General features: G+C 41.7%; 1 protein-coding gene across 1 annotated transcript; it reads right to left on the bottom strand.

Moving 5' to 3' along the window:
• LOC133766198 (vomeronasal type-1 receptor 90-like) lies at positions 1–918 on the bottom strand. The gene has a single exon (XM_062199916.1). It carries the CDS (start codon positions 916–918, stop codon positions 1–3), a length of 918 nt encoding a protein of 305 aa, XP_062055900.1.
• Between the last annotated feature and the right edge of the window lie 17492 nt (positions 919–18410).

The following is an 18410-nucleotide window of genomic DNA, read 5'->3' as shown; positions in this document are numbered from 1 at the left end:
TTATTGATGGACAATTAAACACTTGCTCTCCTCCCAAATGGATTTGAAAAACTTGCTAATTCGTTTTTCACTACTGATTAGTACAAAAGGACTGATCACTGCATATCCATTGCCCACCAACATCTGGAGACAGAGGTGAACCGGGTCGTTTTTCCACCACATCCCTGAGAAGGAGTGCACAATGCAGTCCATCAAGTACAGGAACACAAAGACGCTCATGAGCAGCAGGATGGTGCGGGTGGCCCTGTGCTCTGGGGAGGCTCCTGGAGAGAGGTTGGTGCTGTGAAGGTGCTGGGACTGCCTCTTGTGCCTGCACAGGAGAGTCACCATGTACCCACTTGAGACGGCCATGAGCCCAATAAGGGAGACATCCCTGAAGATCGCTATCATGGAAAATGTGTACCTGGGTAAGTAGCTCTGGGGCCAAAGAGAGCAGGATTGAGTGACAAACATAAGACTGTTGGAGGTACGATTTTTTGTGGCAACGGTAGAAATGAAGAAATGAACACTGATGGACAAATTGAAGACCCATAGGAAGAGAAACCCACACATGTTGTGCTGGGAGGATGTGTGCTTGAACTTTGCAACACAGGAGCTCCTGGGGCTGAGGGTGATGGCCTGGAGGACGCTCAGCAGGCAGGTGGTGCCCAGGGAGAGGCCCCGCATCACCTGGTGCAAGTAGATGACAGCTTTACATGTGATGTTGTCCCATAACTCCTGAGACTCAAATATGTCTGTGGCTATGACCCCCACAGTGATCAGCATCACCAGGTGGATGAGGGCCAGGTGCCCAATGGCCAGGTCAGTGGGCCTGGGCCTGTGCTTGAGAAAGAACCAGAGGACGTGGAAGAGAAGAAGGAAGGTGTTGGCTGTGATCCCAATGCTGACTTCAGAGTAAAAGCCATTTCTTACAGCCATCAAACTTAAAAGTATATTGTTTTTATTCATCCTTTGTGGGGAGGGGAGGTAAAGCACTTAGTTTATGTCTGATAAAATTTCAGAAAAATTATTTATTGCAAATACTGAGACCTTTGTTGGTCTCTATCACAACTCCTACCTTCATGAAAATGTCTGGATTGACCCCATTGCACCGTTTTTCACCTGTGAATATTGTAGTCCACTTCACACTATTCTGGAAGCCACTGTGTTTCTAGTTACACACTTGCCAGTTATAATGGGATAATATTTTCCACTGCAGGGCTGACACAGGACCTGGAGTATAAAATTGCCATCGTTGAAAATTATTTCCTTATTTTTATATTATTTTTGTGTTAAAGTCAGGACAATGAGTTATTTCTTTTTGGAGCTGGGAATTCTGATGAATTTTAGGACACAGAGTAAGAGTGCTATTTTTTTATAAGTTCAAATGAGAATTTTAGGAAAGAAGAAATTAGACCTACAAATACAGTAGGTGTCGGGGTATATTGATATGTATATTTTTCTTATGCCGCTGCTATACTTATTTTAGTTTACTTCCAGAAAAATATTCTTAATATGTAAGACCAAATGGTGGTTAGTGTAGACTCAGAATTTAAATTTAAATTCTGACATCATTAAATTATGACCTTAGCTATCAAGATATCTGAGCTCCACTTATTTGTAACTATAGGTAAGCATGTCACTTATTTGAGACTCTATGTGTACAAGTGTATGAGGTAAAATTGTGAACAATTGTAGTGCCTGTGGAACATTGGTCTCTGCCTGTCCTTGTGAGGTTGTCCTCATGAGTTCACCTTGAGAAAGTTTGACCTCTCATAATTGGCCAGCTCTGTCCTGCCTAGAGGAGCAGGGGAAGTGAGCTCCACAGTAGCAGACTCTGAACACCCTGTGTTCCATGGTTCCTTCCCTCTCTGTTCCTGGCTTGTGCAAACCACTGTGACTATGTTTGCAGTCTAAGTAGAGGGATGATTGCTTTCCACAGAAATGAGGATGGGACACCCCCCTCCCACCAAGAAGGTGGTTCTCCATGGGGGCCTTTAGCCTTTCTGTCTTCCCCATGGTTGGAAGTGCTTGTGGATCTAAGTGTTAAGTTTATGCTGGAGAACTTGGTTTGACCTACATGGGGGGTGCTTCCCTGTGTAATATAGTTATTTACTGTAACTCAAACTTTATAAACATGCAGCATTGAATATCGTGACAATAATTCCAATAACACATTTCACATATGTATCATTTGAGAATCAAGATGTCAGGCTGGGTTTCACCACAGAAAATTGGAGTGTTGGGGTTCTGTACTGTGAGTAGCTAAGAAGTGAACGGGTTAAGCCCCATTGCCGTGTAGCATTTAAGAATCCAGGGACCATGTGGGAAGTTGGTCTAAACCTTGGAAAACTTCAGCTTTCCAAAGTAGAAATTCCATAGTAGCGTGTATGAAATTTAACCTTTTTGAAGTGTTGGTCAAATTAATGACAGAATTTTATGCATGCATACATTTATGTGGCTGTGTTTTGATGATGTGGTTTGCTCTGGAGAAATGGTAAACAGGTTGAGCACTCAGACTCCCCTGTCTCTGCATATCCTGGGTCCTGTGCTATCAGTGAGCACACAGCTGTGAACTGCCTTCTGCGTCTTTTCTGTACTTAAAGTGACAAACAATTGTCTACTGTGTAGCTGGAAAATATATCCTGATAGTGTTTTAAAATAGTAATAATTAATAGATAGCTTTTTAAAGTGTTATGATAAAATGTTGATAAAAAACTAAGATTCTTATCTTCTGTTTCTTACGTTACTTCAAATACTTAAGAACATCAAATATATAATGGGGACTCATTTAGCAAAAAGCTCCACACTCCATGTGTGTGAAGGCTCTTTTAAGTTTTTCATTGTAATGCATAGTATTAAAATATGCAAGATGTCAAGATGTTTTGAGTCAAAATAAACTTATCTTTTAAATTAATTTTTCACATGAACTTTGTATATTCCCCTTGTGAAGCTTTGGTGCATTCAGATTTTAGAATGCAGTTGAACCTTACAAATACAAGTGCCCAATACAAAGCTAATAAAGGCCCTCCCAACAAAGAAAAGCCCAGGGCCAGATGGATTCACTGCTGAGTTCTACCAGACATTTAGAGAAGAACTAACTCCAATTCTTCTCAAACTATTCAGAGCAATCGAAAAAGAGGGAATCCTCCCAAATTCTTTCTATGAAGCCACCATCATAGAAAGATGCAGCATTGAAAGAGAATTACAGACCAATATCCCTGATGAACATAGATGCAAAAATACTCAATAAAATTCTGGCCAATAGAATGCAACAACACATCAGAAAGATCATCCACCCACACCAAGTGGGATTTATCCCTGGTATGCAGGGATGGTTCAACATTCGCAAAACAATCAACGTAATACACTACATTAACAGACTGCAGAAGAAAAACCATATGATTCTCTCAAAGCTAATCAAATAGCATCTCTCACCATAGGTGAGTTGGGAGTGAGGGACTCCAAAGATGCAGTTTTTCAGGGGATCATGTAAGAAAGGCAGGATGTACGGTGCCATGAACTTGTTATCAAGTCAAGACATTCTATTTTAGGTGCAGCCTTCTTCAAAAACACTGGGAAAGTCTTACCTTTTACATAGGGGAAATTCTCCAGATGGAGCTAGAAATTTTCCCTCTCTTCACATAATGGTTATTAAGGAAATGGACCCAGTCAGAAACATGCAGGGGTACCCACTCACAGTGGCTCCTGAGAATGACCAGGGGCTGAGAGCTGAGCCCACCTCCCAGCGGTCTCCACACTGTGCTGAGCACACACCACTGTTACCAGGAAAACACGCCTGCCAAATACGTACATTTTATATTTATATTCACATACTGTAAGGAAGGGAATAGAAAGCTAATATGTTAGCTCCTTCTGGCTGACATTTTATTAGAAAAAGTATTCTGGAAGCAATGGTCATAGTGAGTGCTCCCCAGCCATGCTCTCACACACACTCCTGACAAGCACTGCACAGACTAGGAGATCATAAGACAGCAGGAGGAGCCAGGAGACCCTCCTCTGATACAGCTCCGAGGACTGACAGTGCAAGATGGCACCTGGCTCTGCTGGTGGACCAAGCCCCCAAGTTACCTTCTCCACACTGGAGAAAGCAGACGGCCCTCAGAGAGACTCTGAATACAATGACAGAGATCACCAGGGTTACAATTTGGAAGTTCTTAGAGAGGTCTCACATGGACTGTTGGTGTCACAGGAGAGGAAGGAAGGGCTGAGTGGGAAGGTTGGGAGAATGAGAGAACAGGACTAAGAAGTGTCCGAGAAATCAGCATCTGCTTGATCACTGACCTCCAGGAGCTCTCAGATCTGGTGCTGCAGGCTGAGTTCAGCCAGGAGCAAATGAACACCGAGAAGACTCCTCCTACCACCTGATTAAGACAGCAGTCACTTCAGACAGCTGTGTGCTGCACGGACCCAAATCACAGGCAGTCCTGTGCTGCATGGCCCCATCAAGTGGGCCAGAAATAATGAAAAATGCTGGGGTCAGTGCGCCATCGGTGGTCAGGAGGGAAGTGTAGGGGTGACAGGAGAAAAACCCTCAGCCCATCTCAGTGCAACCATGTGGCCCTTTTAAAAATGACTTATTTGAAAGTCAGTGTTAGAAGGAGAGACAGACAGATCTTATATGTGCTGGTACACTCCTCAGATGTTCAAAAACTGCCTGCGTAGGCCAAGCCTAAGCCAGGAGCTTCCTCTAGGTCTCCCCCTTGGGTGGCAGGGGCCTAAACACAGGGGGCATCGTTCGCTGCTTTTCCCATTACATTAGCAGGGCTCTAGATCAGAACTGGAGCAGCCTAGATTTGAACCAGCACCCATAGGGATGCCAGTGTTGCAGGCAGTGGGTTAACCTTGCACAGCACAAAGCTACCCCATGTGTTGTCTCCTGAATGGACTGATACAGGGTGAAAATAAGACGTGGAGGACATGTCTGTTCAGTCAGGTACAATACGAGCCTGATCAAGCTGCTGGACTGACCTGCTGTGTAAATGCTAGCATTAATGTCAGGCACTTGGTGTGCTTAGATATGTAAAAGAGCACCCATTGGTTTGTCAGTTCCACAGAGGTCAACTTGACTGTCCTGGCCAACAAACATAAGTTCAGTAGGTGATATTGGCAATACACAGTGAATGTGTATCAAGAAGTACAAGTGTCCTGAGCCACATGTCCTATGTTGTATGGTTCTAGCTGGAGATGTATGTTGAGAACACTGCAGAAGCAGCTGACAGAGCACACACACTGATGTTAGTGGCATGTACACAGATGTTGCACAATACATGAATGCTAGCAGAGTGAAGAAAAAGTTTGAGAAACATTTTGGTAAATAAATAGGAGCTGTTTGTAAAACATCTGGGTGAGAATTTTATACAATGTAAGGTGAAGGGATTATAAAGTAAAGCTCTGGTTGCCTGCTTACACTTGGCTGTTGATGGTACCAATATTTTTATGTGTAGTCAGAAAAATTTGAAGTATTTTACTTAGTAGTAACTTATTGGTAATTGGCAATTAATGACTTAATAGTAATACTTCAAACAGGGATTTTTTAAAAAAAAATAAATCTGGAGACACATACCTGTCTTGAGATCATGTCCTTCCACTATTTGGCTGTAAGGAGAGATCTCTATCACCATCTTTGCATTTTTTTTATTTTCAGTGTATTTCAGCATCAGTTCCATATCCTCCAGTTTGGAATATCCTCAAGACTAGGAACTGACTCCATGATTTTGAAATCTGTGCACATGAAGGCAAAGGAAGAAAGATCTTTAGGAGTAAATACTGGCAGACATTGTGTAGGAAGGAGAAGGTTAACTGCTCATGGCACTGTTTGAACAAAGATCCCATTTCCTTCTAAAGGGTTACATTGCTTCCTTTTTTTTTGACAGGCAGAGTGGACAGTGAGAGACAGAGAGAAAGGTCTTCCTTTTTCCATTGATTCACCCCCCAATGGCCGCTGTGGCTGGCACACTATGCTGATCCAAAGCTGGGAGCCAGGTGCTTCTCCTGGTCTCCCATGCGAGTGCAGGGCCCAAGGACTTGGGCCATCCTCCACTGCTCTCCCAGGCCACAGCAGAGAGCTGGACAGGAAGAGGAGCAACTGGGACAGAATCTGGTGCCCCAACCGGGACTAGAACCCGGTGTGACAGCGCCGCAGGCGGAGGATTAGCCTTTTGAGCCTCAATGCTGGCAAGGCTTACATTGTTTCTTAAAACAGAAACTGTCAAAGGCACTTTAAATTCATAGTTCTAACACTTTTCTGAAGGTGAAAGAAGCAACACTAATAATGTTGAGCGAAACTCAGAATTAAAACTGGTTCCTTCCCGGTAAAAGTGTGGTTATGAATGAGCACTGTTGTAGTCTACAGCGATGAGAATGTGTGCTTTCAGAGTTGACTACCAAACAAATGACAGTCACCAAATCCACAGATATGAATGGGAAACAAAAACATTTGAATGTTTTTAAGAAAAACTGGACTAGTTTTGGGGTTGCCAAGTTAAAGACCAAATATTGTCAGAAGGAATTGTCCCCATTGTGTTACACAGAGAAGATTACTGAGCCTGGAGGACTGTTGGAGCCCACATCTGTTCTGAGGCTGCTACAACCTCACTGTAGCCAGTTTGTCCCTTTTTAGCCCCTGCTAGGAACTCACCCACCCTGATTGCCCATCTATGCACAAAAGAGCCACTTACTCAGGACAACAGCTGGGGGATCCCATGCACCCGAGAGAAACCTGCAGTGTTTTAAGGAAAAGACTCACTGAGCTTTTCTCTCTGTGTTAATTTGAGTATGGAGAAAGGTGATGAAATCCAGCTCGGAGGCACAGAACGTGGATTCCCCAGTGGAACCCGTCACCTGTCTACATTTTCCTTTATTCCCTCCTGCACATTAGCCCCTGGGGAGATCTGTGCTCCAAACTTTCCTCTGAGTTTCCTGACACAGGTGTGAGGATCAGAAGGGACCAGCTCTGTAGACAATCCTGAGTTCTCTCACCTTGTCCTGAGAACTTCTTAACCCAGCCCACCCCTCACTGTGCAGTGCCCCTGCCCTGGGCTGAGACCTCCGGTGTCCTCCATGGGTTCTAGGAGGCTGAGGGTCCCCTCCATACAGTGTGAGGGGCAGCCTGGTTCCAACATCCATTCATAGCCCCAGTACCTGTGTTTTCATGTGGCGTTAGTCATTTACTCCATGGTGTCCAAATTTGCAATTTCAAGTTTAAGCTCTGTCTGAGATTAAGTGAGTTACACAAATCCCTCTCTTCCGGCCGTGGGTGAAGGTAGCCAGCTTCCTTTGGAGCCTTTTCATCATTTTTCTTCTTGAGATCTCTCCTGTGTCCCCACATGTGACACAGATACTCAGTCCCTGCCTGGTGATGGTGCAGACCCTTCAGGAGATGGAGCTCACACCTCTGCACAAGGCAGGGACCTGTGTACTCTGTGGCTGATGCACTGAGAAATCCAAGCCTTCAGCCCTCAGGGCAAGAACATTGAGAATAGGGTAGAGGTGTCAGCCATGGGGATCTGGAGCAACTTTGTTCATTTTATGAAATTTCTCAGGATGGGAAACACTTGGAGGAGGAAAGTTTCTGTCTGTTCATCAGTTCAATGAGACGAAAGTAAAATGCCTAGGAAACACTGTTGCTCACCCAGCATGTCCACCAAGTGGAACACTGAGACTGAGTTTCATTCCGTGCTGTGGACCAGCATAGGCTATCAGTCTGTGGCCTCACACGGTTGTGACTGGTGGGGTCTACAACCCAGCTCTGCTCTGGCATCTAGCGACCTGGATGTGTGGCTCCAATCAGTCGTACTGAGCAGCCAGGAGAACCCATATGGCACGGTGACCACTCTTGCCATGGAGCCAATTCTTGTCTTCCCTCTGCACATCCAGCAGAGAGCCACCTGCAAGCAATCACTGGAAGAAACCTGGACAGATTTTGTTCTCTGTCACTCGGTGCTTTTCAAATACAACAAAAGCCTAAACGTGTTTAAATCTTACTGTGGTAGACAGGGCTGATATCAGATGCCTCAGTGAAAAGATTTTGGCTAAGCGGGTGCAGATTTTGAGCAGGTGCAGAGACCCAAACACTGGGGCCATCTTCTGCTTTCCCAGGCCACAGCAGATAACTGGATTTGAAGAGCAGTAGCTGGGATATGAACCAGCGTCCATGTGGGATGCTGGTACTGCAGATAGAGGCTTAGCACGCTACACCACAGTCTGGCCCCTCTGTTCCATAGGTCTGTGTCTGTTTTTTGTGCCAACATTTTATTATAATTACTATAACTTTGCAATATTTTTTAAAGTCAGATAGTGTGATTTCTCTTGCTTTGTTCTTTTTGCTCAAAATTGCTTTGGCTAAGGGGTCTTTCATGGTTCTGCACAAATTTAGTAGTGGTTTTTCCTAGTTTCCTTAAATATGTCATTGATACTTCAATGGGATTGCGCTGAATCTGTAAATTGCTTTGTGTAGTATGGACATTTTAATGATACTTATTCTTACAAGCCAGGAACCTGCCAATTCTTTCCAATTGTTTGTGTCATCTGCAACTTCTTTCATCAAGGTTTTATAGTTTTATTCTAGAAATCTTTTTTTAAAAGATTTATTTAATTATTTGGGGCTGTTGCTGTGGCACAGCAAGTTTAATCCTTGGCCTGAAGCACCGGCATGCCATATGGGCACCAGTTAGAGTCTTGGCTGCTCTACTTCCAATCCAGCTCTCTGCTGTGGCCTGTGAAAGTAGTAGAAGATGGCCCAAGGCCTTGGGCCCCTGCACCCCCATGGGAGACCTGGAGGGAGCTCCTGGCTTTGGATTGGCACTGTTCCGGCCGTTGTGGCCATCTGGGAGTGAACCAGTGAATGGAAACCTCTCCCTTTCTCTCTACCTCTCTCTGTAGCACTTTCAAATAAATGAAATAAATCTTTTAAAAAATACATTTAAAAATTTATTTAATTATTTCAGAGTCACAGTTAAAGAGGGAGAGGAGAGGCACAGAGAGAGAGAGAGAGGCCTTCTATCTGATGGTTCACTCCCCAATTGCCCGCAATGGCTGGAGATGCACCAGTTTAAGCCAGGATCCAGGAGCTTCTTCCAGGTCTCCAACAGGGCTGCAGGAGCCCAAGGACTTGGGCCGTCTTCCACTGCTTTCCCAGGCCATAGCAGAGAGTTGGATTGGAAGTGGAGCAGCCAGTCCTCAAACTGGTGCCCACATGGGATGCCAGTGCTTCAGGCAAGGGCGTTAACCCACTGTGCCACATGGCTGGCCCCAATTGTACAATCTTAAACCTCTTTGGTTCAATTGATTTTTTTGTAGTTATTGGAAATGGCATTGGTTTCTTCATTTATTTTTCAGATATTTTGCCAGTGATGTAAAACAAAGCTATTAATTTATATCATTCAACATTTTTTATTAGTTGTAGCACTCTCGGTTATGTCTGTAGGGTGTTCTATGTATAATAAAATATAATCTGCAAAAAATTAGACTCCCTATTTTTCTGTTTGGATGGTCTTTATTTCTTATGCTTGCCTGATTTCTCTGGCTAGGACAACTCGACTTTTGTCCAAGGCAGTTACAAAGGTATGTCTTGGACAAGAAAAAAATATGTTCTTGATTTTTCTTCTTTTATTAACATTTTTTGTTCATGTTAACATTTTTACAAAAATGGACAAATTTCATGTATTTCATATATACAGTTTTAAGGGCATAAGGATCCTTTCCTCTCTCCTTTTATAATTTTTTTAATTTTCCAGTGACATTCTTTCCATTTTCTTTATAACCACAATCTTAGCCCTCCACTAAGTAAAGAATTGAGGAAGTAGTAAGTAGAAAAACCACTGTTCCTAAAGAGAATAGACAAGGACTGTAAACAGTAAAGAATGAACTCCTGTCTTTCACAACAAAATGGATGTGACTGGAGACCATTATGATTAGTGAAATAGGATAGTCTGAAAAAGAAAATTAAAATAGTTTTCCCTGATTGTTGGTAACTAATATACAGAGCACAAAAATGTTATATACATGAGCAAAATTCACATTTTGAGATCTGATTATTGTTCATGTTGATGTTTTGTTAACATTTTCATATTAACATTTTTTGAAAAGAAAAAGGCTAAGTTGTCTTTATTCACAAATAATATGGTTATCTATGAAAACAATCGTAGAACTGTTAAGCGAATCTGACAAGATCATAGCATACAGTGCCAGTGTACACACATATGAATCATATTACTTCAATGAACAACTAGAAATCAACATTTAAAATAATACTAATGTAACACAAAGATATTTAGATGTGAATCTAACAAGGTAAATTCAGGTTTGGTATGTTGATAACTATAAACCATTGATAAAATAAATTTAGCATTTCATGTTCACGAGTTGGAAAATCAGACATAGTAAATATGTTTAATCTCCGCATTGTAGTCTTTGTTTTTACTTAGAAACTTTGTATTTAAGGTATACAGAGTTCATGTATTTCATGTATACCGATTTAGAAAACATAATTCTTCCCAGCCTCCTTCCCCCCCCTTCTTCATTTCCCATTCTTATTTTTTAAAATATTTATTTATTTATTTGAAAGGCAGCTATAGAGAGGCAGAGGCAGAGAGATCAATGTTGCACACACTGGTTCACTCCCCAAATGGTCACAATGGCCTGAGCTGAGCCGATCTGATGCCAGGAGCCAGGGATTTCTTCCGGGTCTCCAATGTGGGTGCAGGGGCCCAAGGACTTGGGTCATCTTCTCCTGGTTTCCCAGGCCATAGCAGAGAGCTTGATCATATGTGGAGCCACTGGGTCTCAAGCCAGTGCCTATATGGGATCCAAGCACTGTAGGCAGTGACTTTACCTGCTGTACTACAGTGCCACCCTCCCCATTCTTATTTTAAGCAAAGATCTACCTTCAATTAATTTTATATTCATAAGATTAATCCTACATTAAGTGTTCAACAAATAGTATGGAAAAAAAAATCTTCCTTAACAGTCAAGGGATGTTCCAAATCATCACATCTCAAAGTATCCATATCATGTATATAGATTACATTTAGGTACTCAATGAGTTACCACAGATCAGGTAGAACATATGTGTTTGTCTTATTGGGAGTGGCTTTTTTCACCAGATAATAGTCGCTTGGTGCATCTATTTTGTTGCAAAAAAACCAGAATTTCATTTTTTCCTGCTATGTAGTATTCCTTGGTGCACACAGAACCTAATTTCTTTACTCATTCTTCAGTTGATGGCCATCTGGGTTGATTCCATATCTTAGCTATTATGAATTGAGCTGCAGTAAACATGGGTGTACAGATAATTATTTAATATGCTGATTTCTTTTCCCCTGATGGATTCCCAAGAGTGAGATGGCTGGGTCATATGGTAGGTCTATATACAGAGTTTTGAGGTATCGTCATTCTGTCTTTGACAATGGCTGTAGAAGTTTGCATTGCCACCAACAGTGAACAAAGGTATCTTTTCCCTCAAATCCTTGCCAGCATATGTTTTTTGTTGATTTCTGTATGAAAGCCACTCTAACTGGGGTGAGGTGAAGTCTTCTTGTGATTTTGATTTGCATTTCCCTGATGGCTAGTGTCTGTTGGCATTTGAACTTCTTCTTCTGGCTGAAGAGCCCATGAGAGTATTTTAGGCATGGAAAGCCAAGATGCTCTGGCAAAAAAAAATGACCTAAATGAAAGATCTCTGCGAGTGAGATCCCAGTGGAAAGAATGGGCCATCAAAGAAGGAGGTACCTTTTCTGAAGGGAGGAGAGAACTTCCACTTTGACTATGACCTTGTCTAAGATCGGAGTTGGTGAACTCAAAAGGATTCCATAGCCTAGGCAACTCATGACAAGAGCCTCAGGTGATTACTGACGCCATAAACAAGAGTGTCAATTGTTAAATCAACAACAGGAGTCACTGTGCAATTACTCCCCATGTAGGATCTCTGTCCTTAATGTGTTGTACAATGTGAATTAATGCTATAACTGGTTTCTGTGTGGGTGCAAACTGTTGAGATCTTTACTTAATTTATACTAAATTGATCTGTATATAAAGATAATTGAAAATGAATCGATGTGAGTGGAAGGGAAGAGGAAGCGGGAGATGGGAGGGTTGTGGGTGGGAGGGAAGTTATGGGGGGAAAAAGCCACTGTAATCCATAAGCTGTACTTTGGAAATTTATATTTGTTAAATAAAAGTTTAAAAAAAGAAATGGCTAAAAAAGAATTAAATAGAACTAAATAGAAAAATTGACACAAGATAAACATAGGAAAATTTTGAACCTACTAAATTGATCTTCTGTATATAAAGATAATTTAAAATGAATCTTGATGCAAATGGAATGAGAGAGGCAGTGGGAGATGGGAGGGTTGCAGGTGGGAGGGAAGTTATGGGGGGAAAAGCCATTGTAATCCATAAACTGTACTTTGGAAATTATATTTACTAAATAAAAGTTTTAAAAAATGCCTATTCAAGTCCTTTGCCCACTTCACTAGATTGTTTTGTTTTCTCTTTGTGTTTCTTGGGCTCTTTATAGGTTCTGGATATTAATCCTTTATCCATTGCAGAGTTTGCCAATATTTTCTCCCATTGTGTTGGTGTGTCTTCACTTTGCTGTGTTTCTTTGCAGTACAGAAGCTTGTCAATTTGAGACAATCCCATTTGAAAATTTTGGCTTTGACCTGTGTTTCTGGGATCTTTTCCAAGAAGTCTGCCTATGCCAATGTCTTGCAGATTTTCCCCAGTGTTTGCTAACAATTTGATGATGTTGGGTCATAGATTTAGGTCTTTGATCCATTTTGAGTAGATTTTTGTATGAGGTGTAAGGTAGGGATCTTGCTTCATACTTCTGCATGCAGAGATCCAGTTTTCCAGCACCATTTGTTGAAGAGACTATCCTTAACCAAAGGATTGATTTTAGCTGTTTGGCAAGAATAAGTTGGTTGTAGATGCATGGGTTGATTTCTTGCATTTCTTTTTGAATCCATTGGTCTGCTCATCTGTGTTTTGGTCAGTGCAAGGCTGTTTTGATTATAACTGTCCTGCAGTATGTCTTATAATATGGAAATATGAAGTCTCTGCTTTTGTTGTGTAATAATGCTTAGATATTCAGGATCTTTTGTGTTTCCATATGAATTTCAGCATCATGTTTTTATAGATCTGAGAAGAATGTCCATTGTATTTTGATTGAAATTGCATTGAATCTGTAAATTGCTTCCAGTATTGTGATGATATTGATTCTTCCAATCCATGGACATGGGGGATATTTCCATTTTTGTGTCTTTTTCTATTTATTTCTTTAATATTTTGTAATTTTGATTGCAGAGAACTTTGACATCCTTGGTTAAATTTATTTCAGGGTATTTAATCATTTTGCAGCTGTTGTTGATGGGATTGATCTTAGAAGTTCTTTCTCAGCCATGGCACTGTCTGTGTATACAAAGGCTGTTGATTTTTGTGTTCATTTTATATCCTGCCATGTTAGCCATACTCTTTTATGAGTTCCAGTAGTTCTTAGTGGAGTATTTTAGGTACCCTATATATAGAATCCTGCCATGTGCAAATAGGGATTTCCCAATTTGTAGCCCTTTGATTTCTTTTTCCTGCCTATTGGGTATTTTTTTAGATTTATTTTATTTATTTGAAAGACAGAGTTATAGAAAGAGGTAGAGATGGAGAAAGAGGTCCTCCATCATCAGGTTCACTCCCCAGATGGCCAAAACAGCTGGAGTTGCGCTGATCCAAAACCAGGAGCCAGGAGCTTCTTTTGGGTCTCCCACGTGGGTGCAGGGGCCCACGGACCTGGGCCATCTTCTACTGCTACCCCAACCACAGCAGAGAGCTGGATCAGAAGAGGAGAAGCTGGGGCTAGAACCGGTGCCCATTTGGGACACCGGTGCCCCAGGCCTATTGGCTCTGACTAAAACTTCCAGGACTATATTCAGTAGCAGTGGTGAAAGTGAGGACTGTTGTCTGGTTCTGGATCTTATTGGGAATGCTTCCAACTTTTTCCCATTCAGCAAGATGCTGACCATGGGTTTGTCTCTGCCTCTTGGGTGTACTCCTGCCACTGTGATGTCCTCTGCCATTAGGTCTTCACCAGAAGTGAGCCGATGCTGGTGCCAGGTCTTTGAACCTCCAAACTATGAAGTAAATAATCCTGGTTTATAATTTTTTTTTATAAATCACTCAGCCTTAGGTATTTTCTCTGATAGTGATGGAAAATAGACTTTTATGCATGCCATTGGTATAAATCCTTTAAACTCTTGATAGAATCAATCAGTGAATTCATCTGGTTCTGGATTTTCTTTTTTGTAATTTTTGGATGACTAAGTGAGTCTCCGTTCCAGTTACATATCTATGCCAATTTTCTGTTGTATTAGCTGTTTTCTTGGGATGTGAGTGACAGAAGATGAAGTGTACATACTCAAAGCACACACATGATAAATACCAGCACATATATCCCAGGTGACACTGGAACCACACTAGCTATCACAGTGTTCCTTGTACCACTTTATTATCCTTTCTCATGCATCTTTTTCATCCTCATGTCCATACCTTATCACTCACCTATGTTATGTCTCCTGAAGTTAAAACATAGACAAGTTCCATTATTATGTGTGTGAATTGAATTGGGCCCTTGGGTTTGCCTAGTAGTTGTTGAAAGGTTATGCATTAGTTACTTGCCAATGTGTAACAAGGTAAATATAATTCACAAAAATATTTATTATAGACTTCTTATTACAGTACAGTACATATAGCAAGAAATGCACATAAATTTTTATAAATACAAGGGTTTTTTGGTCATCTGATGACACTCACAGGGACACCCAATAAGAACAAAGAATGACCTGTATCCCAAGGGTCCTCACTGTTCCCTGCTCTCCATTTTTGTTGTCTTGAGAAATAAGAATATATTTTCATTTACTTGGTATGCTTCAGTGAAGCACTATGTATAATTACATACAAAATGATGTCTGTCTGTCTCCCTCTCTCTCACACACACATACACATTTTTATGTGCTCCCTACTGGGCCATTTCACTTAGCAGTTGAACTACTGTGTTGCATACGACAGGATTTTATTCTTCTGGTTGAGTAATACTCCACCATATGTATATGGCATATGCTTTATCCAATCAGTTCAAGGACATCTAAGTTTTTTTCCATATCTTAGCTATTGTGGAATGACCTGCTAGAGACATGGGAGTGCAGATAAATTTTCATATGCTGATTTAAATTCTTTTAGTTATATTCCCCAGAGCAGGACTGCTGAGTCATATGGAATATGTATTTGTAGCTTTCTGAGGAATCTTGGTAGTACTTCCTTCATGCCTCTCCCTGTGTACATCCCACCCACAGCGTATTACAGTACCTTGTTTTCCATATCCTTGCCAGCATTGTCATTTATTAAATTATAAATTATAACCCTTCCAACTGGGTGAGGTGACACCTAATTGTGGGTTAGTGTGCATTCCCCTAACGGCTCACAATTCTGAGCATTTTTCCATGTTTCTCGTGGCCATTTGTATTTTGTCCTTTGAAAATGTCTGCAAGTATCCTTTGCCCATTTCCTAACTGTTGCTCTTCAGTTTCTTGAGCTCCTTGTTTATTGTGGATATTAATCCTTTATCAGAGTCATAGTTTATAACCACTTTCTCCCATTCTGTTGCTTGTCTCTTCACTTTGTTAATTTTTTCCTTCACTGTGAAGCAGCTTGTCAGCTTGATGTAATTCTCTGTTTTTTATTTTATTGCCTGTGCTTCTGGGGTTTTACACCTGAAATATTTATCATGGCTACCGATGTCATGTAGCATTTCTCCTGTGCTTTCCTTTAGCAGTTTGATGGTTTTGGGTCTTTGGTTTAGATCCTTGATCCACTCTGAGTTGATTTTTGTCTAGGGTGTAAGGTACAGGCCATGTTTCTAAATATGGAAATACAGTTTTCTTACACTATTTGTTGAAGGGACTCTATTCTTGAGGGAACTACTTTAGCTTGTTTGCCAAAGACTTGTTGGTTGTAAAGCATGTATTAATTTCTGGGGTTTATTGTGCTCCATTGGTAAATATGTCTATTTTAGTGCCAGTAGCAGTGCATTTTAGTTGCAGTATCTGCGTAGTATATCTGAAATCTGGTGTTGTTCTGTCTCCGGTTTTCTCATCATTACTTAGTCACTTTAGCTACTTGTCGTCTTTGTGTTTCCGTATGAATTTCAGGATTACCATTTCTAGTTCTGTGAAAAAGGTCCTTGGAATTTTTATTGGGGTCACAAGGACTCTGTAACTTGCTTTAGACAGTGTGGACATTTTTATTAATTCTTCAATTCAGGGAACTGGGGGAAGAATTTTCCAATTTTTAGAATGCTTATGATTTGTGTATTTGGTCATTTGAAGGTACCAACAACTCTGGTCTGATCGAAATAGCTCTTTTTTTTTAAAAAAAAATTGATACAATTATTTGGAAAGCAGAGTTACAGAGAAGCTGAGGTAGAGAGAGGAGACTTGGATCCACTGGTTCACTGGTTCACTCTCAAATTGACTGTAACAGCTGGAGGTGAGCCAGTCTGAATCCAGGAGCCTGGAGCTTCTTCCAGGTCTCCCATGAGGATGCAGGGGCCCAAGGACTTGGGTGATCTTCCACTGCTTTCCCAGGCACATTAGCAGAGAGTTGGATCAGACGTGGAGTAGCCAGGACTCAAACTGGTGCCCATATGGGATGCTGACATTGTAGGTGACAGCTTTATCTACTATGCCATAGTGCCGGCCCCTGCTTAAAATATTTCAAAAGAGCTGTTCTCATAATCAGATATTCTATCTTCAGCCTCACCAGTCTGTTGTTAAGGTTTCCACTGCATTTTTAATTTGACCTATTGACTACCTCATTTCCAGTGTTTCTGTTTGTTAATAACTCTATCTCTTTGCAGAATTTCTCACCCATGCCATGTACTGATTCCCTTGTGTCATTTAACTGTTGCGAGGAACCTTAGAGCCTTCCTTCTGAATTCCTTTTTTCAGTCATTTGGTCAATCGCCCTTCCTTCATACTCCAATATTTGTGTTACTGTGTACTTCTAGGGGCTTTTATTACCTTCTGTGTTCATAGTTTGGGTTTTCATATTGACTGTTGCCTATAAGAGACATTTCTTGTAACTACCCTCTGAGAAAAAGTTTTTGTTTTTTTGATCAAAGGTTTTATTACCTGGAAATGTGACAGTGGGCTTTGTGGAGTGCTTAAGGCTTATACCTGAGTCCTGGGAGTACATGCTGGTGGGTGAGGAAGCTCTGGCCACCTTTTGTGTGTGGACTGAGAATCTAGTGTGATACCCAATTGGGGCATGGTGGAGCACCTCTGGCTACACTGGGCTTGAAGACGGTGTGGTTGTGGAATTCTTCTTCATTCGAAGTGGGCAGTAAAAGGGACTGCTCGGGGTCCTGTACTTGGTACTGTGAAGGTGGTGCTTCCCAACTGCGAGGCGCCCACGTATATGCTGGAGTAGCTAGAAGTAGTTTGTCCTCTCTCTTCATTGTTCCATGCAGTCTCTGTTCTGTTGTGCTATTCTCCACTAAAATTTTTCTCTGTCGTTACCCTAAAAATGTGGTTCAATCCTTTTTTTCCCTTTGGCTTAGGCCAGTGTAGCTTTGCATTATTGAGCCATCTTGGAACTCCCTTAACTCTATATATTTCATTGAACACAGAGAGCATTTCCTGTAGGCAGTCATGAATAAATTTAAAGTCTAAATATTTGCTCAGCTAAAGATACTTATTGATGAACAATTAAACATTTACTCTCCTTCTCCCACCTGGATTTGAAAAGATTGAGCATTTGTTTTTCACTACTTATTCATACAAAGGGACAAACTGTGCGTAGCTGTTGCCCACCAACATCTGGACACACAGGCGACCCAGGCCATTTTTCCACCAGAAGCTTGAGAATGAAGACACCGTGCAGTCCAACAAGTACAGGAGCACAAAAATGCTCATGAGTAGCAGAATGGTGCAGGTGGCCCTGTGCTCTGGGGAGGCTCCTGGAGAGAGGTTGGTGCTGTGAAGGTGCTGGGACTGCCACTTGTGCCTGCACAGGAGAGTCACCATGTACCCACTTGAGACGGCCATGAGCCCTATAAGGAAGAAAACCTTGAAGTATGTAATCCCTAGTATGTAAAATGTGTGCCAAGGTACATGGCTCAGGGGCCAAAGAGAATAGGATTTAGTGACAAACATAGGACAGTTGGACATATGATTTTTGGTGGGAACAGTGGAGATTAAGAGATGAGCACTGATGGACAAATTGAAGACAACAGGAATAGTACACACACATGCTGTGAGGGGTGGATGTGTGTTTGAACTTTGCCAAGCAGGAGCTCCTGGGGCTGAGGGTGAAGGCCTGGAAGACACTCAGCAGGCAGGTGGTGCCCAGGGAGAGGCCCCGCA

The sequence above is a fragment of the Lepus europaeus genome, chromosome 9 (genome assembly GCF_033115175.1).
Source record: "Lepus europaeus isolate LE1 chromosome 9, mLepTim1.pri, whole genome shotgun sequence".
Taxonomy (NCBI): domain Eukaryota; kingdom Metazoa; phylum Chordata; class Mammalia; order Lagomorpha; family Leporidae; genus Lepus; species Lepus europaeus.
Note: the sequence above shows the minus strand (reverse complement) of the source record. Positions and strands in the feature narration are given on the sequence as shown.

Excerpts from the sequence above, each read along its gene's own strand:
- LOC133766198 (XM_062199916.1), bottom strand. The coding sequence starts at position 918 with ATGGCTGTAAGAAATGGCTTTTACTCTGAAGTCAGCATTGGGATCACA.